Source organism: Mya arenaria, chromosome 11 (assembly GCF_026914265.1).
Source record: "Mya arenaria isolate MELC-2E11 chromosome 11, ASM2691426v1".
Lineage (NCBI taxonomy): Eukaryota > Metazoa > Mollusca > Bivalvia > Myida > Myidae > Mya > Mya arenaria.
In genome coordinates, this window is record NC_069132.1 from 27,630,808 (window position 1) to 27,643,416 (window position 12,609).

Here is a 12,609-nt window from a genome sequence, read left to right on the forward strand (position 1 = left end):
ATGAGCAATGCTGTACCAGTGTGCTATTTGACCTTTTTTGTTGTGACCTTCATCATTTGACCTTGTAATAAGTACTTGTGTACCAAACATCATACTTCCATTTTATATGAGAAAAACAGATGTGTCATTCAGTGCAGCTTAGCTTTGTTCATTTACCTGAAGTATCCGGTTTATATTCAATGAAAACCTGACCTTCATGACATGACCTTGAACTTTTGCACGATGTATTTTCAGGAACAGCTAGATGAAGTATCCGATGGTCTGGAGGCGGCCTCACGGCTCTCTGAACAGCTGGATAGAAAAGAGGAGGCTTTAGATGCCCTGCGTGAGGAAGGTGAGTGACGGGATATAGAGGTTTGCAGTGAACTGTAGGGTGTAGGTTTTGCACAGAACAGTAAGGGTGCTAAAATAGCACCTCACTGAGCAGTTGGATGAAAAGGAGGAGGCTTAGAATGTCCTTGGAAAAACAGTGAGTCATTGTTGAGCGTTGAGTGTAGGGTTTTATTTTAGACTGTAGTTTTTTTGGTCTTTTTTGCCTCGTATATGGCTCTCTAAGAAGTGTGACATAAAGGAGATGTCTTAGCCTTAGACTTATGATGCAATTCAACAGAAATTTTGGAAGTTCCAGTAGGCTAATAGGGTACAGGGTTGTGTGTTTGTACATAAGGTTACACTTCCTGTCATGTGATTGCTGGCAGGAAGACTTCTTGCCATGTTTGGAAGAAACCTCACTTTTGATTCCAGAACGAAAAAGCTGTCTCTTGTTTGAAGTCTGGTTTTGTAACAGACATTTGAACAAATGTTTTTAGCTTATTTTTTTCAAAGAAAAGAAGGTTGAGGAACTGTTAGCTTTTATATTGGCAATAAATTTATCTTTGTAGTGCTTCAAATGATGATGGCTAGATTGAGGCCAAATAAGTTAGCAATATGTTTTTCAATTATTGAATAATAAAATCTTTCTAGAGTACATTTTATGATCGTATGAAATTGAACTGGGATATGATCTAAACTATTTCAGCTATTGTAACATTTAAAATCAATTTTCACCTCCTCGTAAAAGGTGTTTTTTAAAAAAGAGATTTCACCGGTCCTTTATTATTGTGTTACCATGGCAAACATTCTTTAAAGAACAGAATGCAGATCAGTATGAGATTTATAGCAAAAGGAAATAGTGGTGTGTTTTTTTTTCAAAATTTAGTGATACAGAATGATATTAAACAAGAAACATGCTTTTGTTTGATGTCTGTGCTAGTTTGTGACCATTAGACCGGTAATATGTTCCTATGTACAAAACATGTAACTGTCACTTTATATTAGTTAACTATCGGTATGAAATAAAATCACACGTCATCAAAGAGGCAAGCCAAACGTTATGATTTAAAAGTCTTGTTGTTACATAAGTCAGCTGGTAAATGGTTTGTCTGCGTAACACTGTTGTTTTGTGTTACTGATCTACATTTATGAAATATAATAAAACTGTCTTGCTAACGAAGGCAGGATATATCACCTGAACCGCCTTGGAACACCTTAAATAAAAACATACGACCTGCTGTAAATGTTTTAACATGAAAATTTCTTTTGAATGTTTAGTGTAGTAATTACTATGTGCATTTAACATTTCCATGATGGATGGCTTTTGTTATTTATTACGAGAAGATGTTCTTTTTTTTCCGGGGTGAAGATTTTGTTTCGTGACTTTAGTGTTAAGTGGATTTCATGATTTATAATTATTTACCAAATTTATTCAATGGGAATTTTTTGGTATTGTTTTAGCATGTTTTCTACTAGCAAGCAAGCTATAAAGTTTGATACATTATCATTCATGAAATAACACTTTCTTGAATATTAACATCTGCATCCTAATAGTATTTCCTTTTATCAGTCTATATACATAAATTATAAAATACAAGAATTGAACATGATATTTTTAGTATTATCTGTGTTTAAAGACGCTGAAAACATTATACTTAAACTATTGTGTTTGATCTAAGATACTGAAAACATTTTTTTTTTTATAATATAATCATTGTATAAAGACACTAAAAACATAATACTTATAATAGTATCTTTGTTTTAAGAAAATGAAAACCTACTAGCCCACTTCTAATATGCATGTCGTTAACAATTTATATACATGTATGTTTCATGTTTGTCAATTACGAATTGCACTGCAAAGCATTGTCTATTCCCAAGTCACTGAACTGATGTAAGAGCTTGCGGCAATATTTAAATCATGGCTGAAAGACACTGATCTTTTTTTATCTTGTATCTTTGTCATTTAGGAATATGATTGTAAGGTTTCTCAGACATTCGTTGTGTCAATGGCAGGTTTCTCGGAATATGTTGAGCAAAGAAGAAAAATTAATAATCTATTTTTGAACTCCTTTTTTGGTTTTATTCTAGATCATTTCTGTGACAACCGGGATTATGTGTGAAATATCATGGAAATAAGTACATGAATTAATCTGTTTTCATATATTCATTCTTTATTATATTGTGTTACCATATGGACATTTGTGTTTCATTTTAGAACAGAAATCTTCTTTTTTTTAAATCTTGTTGTTTTCACCTTGATTTAAATCTTTTAGCACAGAGATTTTGTGTCCGTATTTCTTAGTCTAGGAAACCTTTTTTTTTTAATCTTTTCATTCTAGATAATTTCCATGACAACAGATGTTTATGTTACAAATGAGTGCAGGAAACATCCTGAAAATCATTTTATTTCATTGTTTGATTTTAGATTTAATTACGCCACATGACTTTAGTTGTGGTACTTATTTGTACGCAAAATAAAAAAAAGTCCGCTTTTTCACTGTGCATATAAGAACTTCATTCGGAACTCCTCGGCCATTTTAGCGAAACAACCTCGGATGTATGTTGAAGTAGTTCATAAAATTTTGAATTATATCATTTATGAAATGTAGTGTTTTAGAATTGTATTTATTGATCTAAGTTTAAATTGATTGTCAGTGAAGTATATTATTGCAAACATAATTTAGATTTAAGTCATAAAGTTTAACTGCTAAATAAAATTACTACGCGATCTACTTGCAGCGGACTTAAACGTACCTCTTTTTGAGTATGTAAACCGTCCAAATACATCCGAGGTTGTTTTCGATAAAATGGCCGAGGAGTTCCGAATGATAAGAACTTCCATGTTACGCGGGAAAAATACATGTATATAATAGTCATGTATTTATGGTAAGTCTATGCTTACTTGGCTTATTAAATAACAATCATGCTGTTATTTTTATCTCTGTTTTTGTCAAGAAGTTTTTTGAAAATTATATTGAGAATTTGGTTTCATTATATTTTTTCTGATAGAATGCAATATTCTAATAGTAATTATAATTATGCATAAAGACGATTTTAGTTGTACAGTAGTAATGGAGCAGCAATGGTCAACTTTAATAACTACAAGTATATAAAGCACCATGTTTGTGACTCAAACATTGCCAAGTTTTTAAACCAATTTCAAATTACATATAAAAAAAATACACACTTTCCATTTAGCTACTTAAATATGACGCCATATTCCTTCTCTACAAGTCTGCTTAATATTTTCTGTCCTGTGTATGCAGTGTGTGTGTTTGTGTGTGCGTGTGTCCGCCTCTCTCCCGCTATAACTGCCCATTGCCTACTTTAGTATCTCCAAGTTTGTTATAAACATCAGAACAGTGCTTCTTTCAGTTTGGCAGCCAGCTTTTTTTCAGTTTTGCTTTTAATTGCTAAAAATCTGGGAAAGTTTCCCTTGCCAAGAACATTTTTTACATACTCCTTCAGTAGAGCCAAGCTTATAGCTTGCAAAATCGCTTATTACGCATTGTTCGCATTCATTCTTAAATCGCTTTGTCAGAATTGTTTCCTTTTCATTTTTCTACGCTTTAGAGAAAGAAAAATTATTATTACCAATAACTGATATAATTGATGGTTGAAATCACGAAGATAAAGTGTCTGGTTGTGTAATATCAGCTGGTAATCCTGAGTTGGGTTTCATCTCAGGGTACTGGTTGGTATTTGACAAACGGACGGACAGACAACGGTAAGGGCAGTCATAGTGAAGTGAAAGTGTTCGTACATGTGTACGTCTGTGTAATCTTGCTCCCTCTGTCTGCATGTGTGCCCTCTCTTTTACCTTTGACTCTGTGCTTGCTTTTGTAGATGCTTTTAGTTTGCTGTGAAAAACCCATGAAAACTTGTAAAAAAACTTGAATTTTATTTGCTTGAAAATTGAAGCAATTCGTTTATGGTTAAAAAGATGCTGCACAAATGTAGGCCTGTGAGTAGATCAAAGTCTACTGTTTTCTTTATAAATATTATATTAAGCGATTACTCAATCTGCACACATATTAATTGCTGTTTTATAAGAATCATTTTTTGTTATTGATCAGTAGTCAATTTTGATTTTCTCTATTATAAGCACCTGAACCATAATCATAAGAATATTCTTATCAGAAGGAAACAATCGCATGCCGTTTGTTTTTGTTCAACTCTTCATTCAATTTTGGCATGTGTTATTTGAACTTATTTCAGATGTCTTTTCTAAGATTTCATGCAAAGAGATAACATTGAAACAGCATATTTGGTCATGACCCTTATGAATATGTCATTGTATTATATATTGTATATCCAAAGTTTCAGGGTTTTTATTTGTGTTTTTACTTGTAGATGTAGTAAGACGTTGCATGTTTTCTTAGCTTTTATTGGTTCTTATCTGTTCGCAGAGTAGCAGAAAGTCTCAGACAAAATGTAATGAAAAATTATTTTACAAAAGTGTTGAGTGCTTCGGTTGCAGTCAACAGAAAGGATAAAAATGTATTTTATGCAGTTTGCATAGTTTATTGCCCTCATGAGGACGGATGACAAGGAAAATGCATGTGTGAACTAACATGTTAATTGGTGTTTTAATTACACTAACTGAAAGCTTTAAGACTTAAACTTGAAATAAGGAGTGATTTACAAGAAATTCTCTGCATGGACCTAATGTCTGGATCTTCATGATTCAAGGTCCAAGTCATGAAGGCTTTATACCTTATGCTATAAATCAAATAATGTAGCATGAATGACCTTGCAGATGAAATATGCTATATTCTGCATGGCTAAATTTGCATGGCCATGTCTTACCACTAAATAGTTTTTTATTTTTTTGAAAATATTTGATATTTGTACAAAATTCATTGAATTACAAAAACACAATCATGTCAAACAGCTAAAATAAGTCATAGAAATTAAATTTTAGGAAACATGCTTGAAATGAATGTGTTCCGAAGTGAAATTGATATGATTATAACAAACTTAACCCTGATTATGCAATGCTGTACAGAAATTCTACAGTGTTACATTAAGGACAGTTGACTGCATGTTCTTGTTTGTATAATCTCAGCTGGTAATTCTGAGTTTGGACAGAAATTTCCTCAAATTACCAGCAGGGATCTTACAAATGAGAGTACTAACATCTAACTTACAAGGAATGACCCTCTCAACACGTTTTGGATTTGTTGGATTTAACATTTTTGGCTGTTTTAACACACATAAACTTTGCACTGACTGAATGGCTAATCTATTCGTTGAATGATTTGTGCTAACATATGCATGGAATTTAGCATGACTGGAAGGGATATCCTATCAAAGAGAAGTATTTTGATGATGGCGACATGGAGGGTTTCAGAAAGAAATTGATACAGAAGATGTGCAATATTGTGTGGAGAATATAATGGAATTAAGTGACAAATGGTCCTTTAAAAAGTGGACATGCACTACTAGCAATAATTGGAAGTTACCATGGAAAATATTGAGAAAATGTTTATTGTAATATTGAATGACATCAAATTTATGCAGTTTTGCCTTGAAGTATTGGTGGACATGGGATTTAGGCAGTTTTGCCTTGGAATAATGGGGAACAAGGAATTTAGGCAGTTTTGCCTTAAAATATTGGGGGACTAGGAATTTAGGCAGTTTTGCCTTGAAATATTGGGGGACTAGGAATTTAGGCAGTTTTGCCTCAGAACATTGGATTTAGGCAGTTTTGTCTGGAAATATTTGGAAGGCATGCGATGTAGGCAGTTTGGCCTCGGGACATTGGATGACATGAAATTTAGGCAGTTTTGCCTTGGAATATTGGAGGACATGGGATGTAGGCAGTTTGGCATTGGAATATTGGAGGACATTGCATTGAGGCAGTTTCGCCTTGGATATTGGGGGACAAGTTTTGCCTTGGAATATATGAGGTCATGGAATTTATGCAATTTGGCTTTGAATATTGGAGGACAAGGAATTTAGGCAGTTTTGCCTTGGAATATTTTGTCTTGGAATGTTGGAGGACATGAGATTGAGGCACTTTTGCCTTGGAATACAGAGGACATGGGATTTAGGCACTTTTGCCTTGGAATACAGAGGACATGGGATTTAGGCATTTTTGCCTTGGAATACAGAGGACATGAGATTAAGGCAGTTTTGGATATTGGATTCAGGGTGTTTTGCCTTGGAAAATTGGATGGCATAGAATTCAGGCAGTTTTGCCTAAGAACATTGGATGGCATGGAATTTAGGCCGTTGGCCTTGGAACATTTTAGGACATGGGATTTAGGCACTTTTGCCTTGGAATACGGAGGACAATGGATTTAGGCATTTTTGTCTCAGGACATTGGAAGACATTAAATTCAAGGTGTATTGCCTTGGAACATTGGATGGCATAGAATTCAGGCAGTTTTGCCTAAGAACATTGGATGGCATGGAATTTAGGCCGTTGGCCTTGGAACATTTTAGGACATGGGATTTAGGCACTTTTGCCTTGGAATACGGAGGACAATGGATTTAGGCATTTTTGTCTCAGGACATTGGAAGACATTAAATTCAAGGTGTATTGCCTTGGAACATTGGATGGCATAGAATTCAGGCAGTTTTGCCTAAGAACATTGGATGGCATGGAATTTAGGCCGTTGGCCTTGGAACATTTTAGGACATGGGATTTAGGCACTTTTGCCTTGGAATACGGAGGACAATGGATTTAGGCATTTTTGTCTCAGGACATTGGAAGACATTAAATTCAAGGTGTATTGCCTTGGAACATTGGATGGCTTATAATTCAGGCAGTTTTGCCTGAGAACATTGGATGGCAATTAATTTAGGCCATTGGCCTTGGAATATTTCAGGACATGGGATTTAGGCATTTTTGCCTTGGAATATTGGATGACGTGGAAATTAAGGAAGGAATAAACAAATTGAACCTGTGTGTAAGATTACCGTTTGAAGTTTTGGAATTGAACAGGTATGAATTGAAGTGTTGCCTCTGAGTATTACATCAGGTACTGAGTGACACTGATTTCAGTACCTTATGTGATGTTCTTAGGCTGCCCTTTGTCTCCTCAGATGAAGTGGGGAAGATTGTTATATTGATATACATATATATATTTGAATGAGGATATTTATGAAATAAACCAAAAATGGACAATTTGAACAAAATGTAAATACGTTCACAATGAATGAACAATATCCACTTCTCAAAATATCCTGCTTTGACACTGAGTGATTTGATGGTGTGTTTTCTCTGCTAATTTGTCAGCTTTGTATGTTTCCTGTCCTTGCTATGAGTTTTTGTTGTATAGATTGCTTACTTAGTCAGCTATTGTCTTCCCTCTTACCCATAATGATTATTATTGTATTATTATTATTATTATTATTATTATTATTATTATTATTATTATATCATTATTATTTTTATTACTATTATTATTATTATTGTTATTAGGATTATTATCATTAGAGGTCTGGTTTTATATTACTAAAATGCATGACTTACTATCAGACTAAAAGGACTGGTGTCACAGAAATGACAAATGAAAGAACTTCCTTATTTAGTATTATATCTTTCTGTGTTCTAGGTCAGCCAGTTCCATGGAGCGTTTAGTGTCGCACCTACCATTGTCTTAAACAAACCAAGACTGTTGTTTCCATACTTAGTTTATATTTTGTGCTCCGAAACTTATCCTTTATGTTCTATAATACAGGAGTTGTGTATTATTTCAGTTCAAATCCGAGAGTCGGCCCTAAAGAGTGCTGAAGAAGAGTTACGACAGTTGAGAAGTAGAAATGATGACAAAGTGGACAAGTAAGTTGCCTCCCTTGATTTTATCACTTTTGGTTTGAGTTGCCTCCCTTATGTAGAGGTTTATTTATTGTTTAAGTAATGATATCATTTTGGACATACACTTTATCTTAATAATGTTTTTTTCTACACTGAGCGAGACACATACCAAAAGTGATAAATAACAATCAAGTCTTAATTAAAGTAATTGCAAAAATCTACAGGTTGAATGATAAAGATAAAGGCAAGTTGGGGCATATTTTGTATTAAAAAAGTGATTGAGAATTAATTAAAAATTATGTCAACTTACTTTGATAAAAAGTTTGAAAATGCAATTAATAATCAAATGAATTTAAAATGCATGTGATAATCGATTGAAAAACCAATATGAGATAGTGGCTCGCTTAATTAAAATAGTCAATTGAATGCACACACCTGTATTATTATGTATTCTTATTTGCTCAGTTTTGAAATGAATTATTCACTGATTGTTACTTGTTCTGCCCATATTTGGCAAAATCATTCTTCATGGTAAATAATCGTGCATTCCTTGACATTTAGAAGTACGGTACATGAACTTACTCTTAATTGCTGATATAAATTTTAATAGTTTTATGGACAGTTATGGTACTTTTTACTTTACTAAACCATTCAGACTTATTTTGACACAAATATAAATGTATTACATTATTGGATTACCTATTTATTTGCAAGCTCTGGAGTAACCTTTTTCTCAAAATATGAAAAAGAAATGAAAGTATAATAGCAGTTATTCCTCCAAATGGCTTCTAACCTTGACCCTCCCCCTTCAGGTTGGTAATCAAGAACCTGTTCCTTGGCTACTTCACCACGCCCCAAAACAGGCGACATGAAGTGCTGCTGGCAATTGGCGGTGTTCTGCTCTTCGCACAAGAGGACTTCGAAAAGGTTTGTATAAATTATTACAGTGTGGTTAAATGAAACTTAATGCCATCATTTGAATATTAGTTTGCTAATTATCTGGGAGCCTTTTCATCAAGGAATCAAAGGAATGGTTTTCGTACCTGAACTTTTTTCGAAACCACTCCTAGGATTCTTGGTGGAATAGCAGCTGGTTGTTGATTTGCTACAGTTGTGGATGGATATCTGCACATGTACGTTTGTTTAAAACCAAACTTGGTCACAAAGATAGATAAGTGGGTTTTCCCTGCGTCCTCTGGCTCCTCCCACTTCAAGGCCACATCATGCCAAGAATTAATTACTGTATCAGTGTGTCCTAGATGCTGGCTGTTCTCATTCTATGACATTTGTAATAACTTATTTCATAATTCATGAAGAATAAAAAAGTTCAAATTAAACAAAAACTGATTTGCATTAAAAAAACATCAAATTGATCGAGTATGATTTAACAAACATATTTACTAGGGATGGCAACATGTAGATAAATCAGTACTTGAGTACTTTGATAATCTTTCAATCGAGTACTCAGAAAAACTTGAATGGGATTTCGGAAGAGACATGTCCATGTACCCTTTAAGTTGGTCATCGTAATATTGGCTATTTCCATTTATGTGTTTCATCCTAAAAAAAGTGTCAACTTATGTACAATGTACTACATGAGAAAGGTACACAAAAAGAAAAACAACATTACGTTTCATTCATTTTATTTGTGGTTTGTCCTTTATTTCACTTTATATATAAACTTATATCACACTACAAATATTGGGCATGCGAAATAATACATAATTTACCTGTCAAAATATTTTCAAGTCATGAAATCAGCATATGTGCAACACTCATGATAATAAACTGAGCAAAAAAAGACATGCTAGACAGGAGATATTGTCTTAACTAATAACTCAAATAATATACAAGAATGTAGGATAATTCTCTATTAATGACATCCACCAATCAATAGTGGTGATCATTGCAAAAATATTCCCAATAACCAATCAATGTTCATAATTTGCGTGTCATATGTGTATTATTTGGTGAAAAGTCTCCTATTGTTAAGCAATAGAATTAAGCAGGAGATGTACATTGCGTACTCGGGTACCTGTTGCCATCCTTAATATTTACATAATTGATTTACATAAAATAATCATTACTTACAGCTTTTTATGTAAGTTTTGAATAGCGTCATTGTAATATTTATCGATGTTAAATCTTAAATAAATTGTGCAATAGAGGCCTTGGCATGATTTATTATCCCCCCCCGGGGGAAAGGCTACAATTCATGTCTTCTCCATACTTCCCGAACTGCTGGAAGGATTTTGAAATGACTTGCCATAAATGTTCATCATATGGAGAGGATGTGCTGAGCGCATGTCTTTCTGTCAGTCTATCATCTGTCCATCACAAATTGTGTCCCTTCCATAATTCTTGAATTGCTTGAAGGATTTTGAAATAACTCACTACAAATGTTCACCATATTCAGATGATGTTCAAAGCATATGTTTCCATCAGCAAGGTTCAAGGTCAAGGTCACAATTACAGGTCAAATGTCATATGACTTTAATATGACTATTTGCAATACTTGTCCACCAAAATTTCAACACAATTTAATTAACACATTAAGACAGCTGACATAGTGTATAGGTATTGCCGTCACATCACCACCATTGTCTCTATTCAGTGCGTATAAACCACCAGATCTTCCTGTCAGTGTTTTTCTGCCAACACCTAGATGACATACTCAAAAATGTTACAACATCAACAGTTGTTATTATAAGTTGGAGATTTTAATGTGACCTTTGTCTTTTTTTCAAATGCACATTCAGAGGCTACACTGTCTGAATTTCATTAAGTTATCTGTACTCCAAGCAGAAAAAGAACTTTGATAGATCATTTCTATATAAAAAAAACCTACAGTTGTTCAGTCTGGAGTTCAACGAATCTATTACAGGTTTGTAACCGTTCATTGACATAACATTTTGCAAACCTTAAGTACAGTGTCTAGGCCACGTGTCCCTTGTTGACGATCTATCACCATGTTACAGCAGCATACAGAAAATTATCAGCAATCTGTTCAGTAAAGATGAAAAATACTGCAACAGTAGGTACTTTTTGTGTATTTCCCTGGCACTGGTTCTGTTTCAAGCATACTATACTTCACCATATATATTTTTTTCCCAATGTAGATATCATTAAACTCAGACAACCACAGGGGGGCACATCTGTTTTTGATTAAAAAAACAACTGTCTTGTTAAGATTATCTTTATACAAAGTGAATTTAAATGACACAATTATATTATGATACTTGAATCCGAACATTGAACTTTTGTTTAAATTATTATCATTTGTCTTTCTTTTAGTTTAATGTCTTAGGTTAATTTTGTTTGTGTAAATGATTGGAATACAAAGTTATAGATTGGCAAGTGTTTGGCTTAAATAATATCATTGTTGTTATTGAAATTAATTAAAGATTTTTATGTCTCATTAGGATGCCTGCTCCGAATTATTAATAAATCAAGCTTGAATTCACTTCCGTTTGCCTATCTAATCGAAGCATAGTCAGTACGTTCTGCTGTATAATCAGAGCCAATGTTGCTGAACTATCCCTTAGTAAATTTTTCCAAATGTACATAAGGGTATGCATCATTCCTGCTGTGTGAACACGTAGGGGCATGCTTGCAAATGCATAGTTCTTGCTTGTTAACCATGGATAAGATGATGATGTCCTAATCCAATTAGAACCATTTTCTGTTAAAGATAATGACTTTCAATATTTCTCTATACAATAGGCTAAATTAATGTTAATATTGTTGCTAAATTATTAACCTGTTCGTATTTTCAGATTGAAGGTGGTGGCAAGGGTGGCTGGGTGCCCGGGTTCCTGAAGTTTGGGGCTGGAGCTCACAAGACGTCTCCACCCACAACCCCAGCTCGTAGATCCACAGTGACTGGGCCCATATCAAGGAGTGCTGATAAAAGTGCTGACTCAGTAAGTTGAGCTCAGGTGGTTAGGTTTTTTCACTTTTTAAAAAAAATCAGGACATATGGGAAAAAAAACAACACAGATGCAGTCTCTATAAGACTGCGTTTTGAGATTTTGAAGAGTAGATTTTGTTCCATATCTTAAAAACAGATTCAATTTTTTTTTGCAAAAAGATAAAATATTTCATGAATGAAATCCGTTGATTTAACAATAGCTGAATTAAAACCTCCAATTACTGCAGCCAAAACTGTATAAAACTGTTGAACTCTTTGGTTTGGTTAAAGTTACCCAAAATGTTTATTGATTGGTCGATATTTATCCAGAAAAATTATATTAACCAATCAAATCACTTTAATTTTCAAATGAACAAAAAAAAAGTGGACAACTTATCAATGAATTTACAATTAGCTGCAGTTGTTCATTTTGTACGCATCTGATTTAGAACAATAACTCAAGGTATGTCTATATAATATAAATCATTGTCTAGTTCAGTGACTCATTACTTATATTTAGATAATCCTAATAGCTCTTGTTGTATGCACAATATTCTGTGTAAATATAAGGAGTAAAGATTTTTATGGGTGTACCCGTAGACAAAGTGAGGCTATG

The 12,609-nt window shown here is 33.7% G+C and overlaps 1 protein-coding gene across 4 annotated transcripts in view; it reads left to right on the forward strand.

Annotated features, from left to right (window-relative positions):
* The window catches only part of LOC128207491 (thyroid receptor-interacting protein 11-like), a 59,067-nt gene that overhangs the window by 44,208 nt on the left and 2,250 nt on the right, over nt 1-12,609 (forward strand). For all 4 annotated transcript variants that reach the window (XM_052910441.1, XM_052910444.1, XM_052910442.1 and 1 more), the window contains 4 exons: nt 235-334; nt 8,026-8,107; nt 8,896-9,010; nt 11,860-12,006. In XM_052910441.1, the coding sequence (XP_052766401.1) occupies nt 235-334; nt 8,026-8,107; nt 8,896-9,010; nt 11,860-12,006 (444 nt within the window). The remainder of the gene's footprint in view (nt 1-234; nt 335-8,025; nt 8,108-8,895; nt 9,011-11,859; nt 12,007-12,609) is intronic.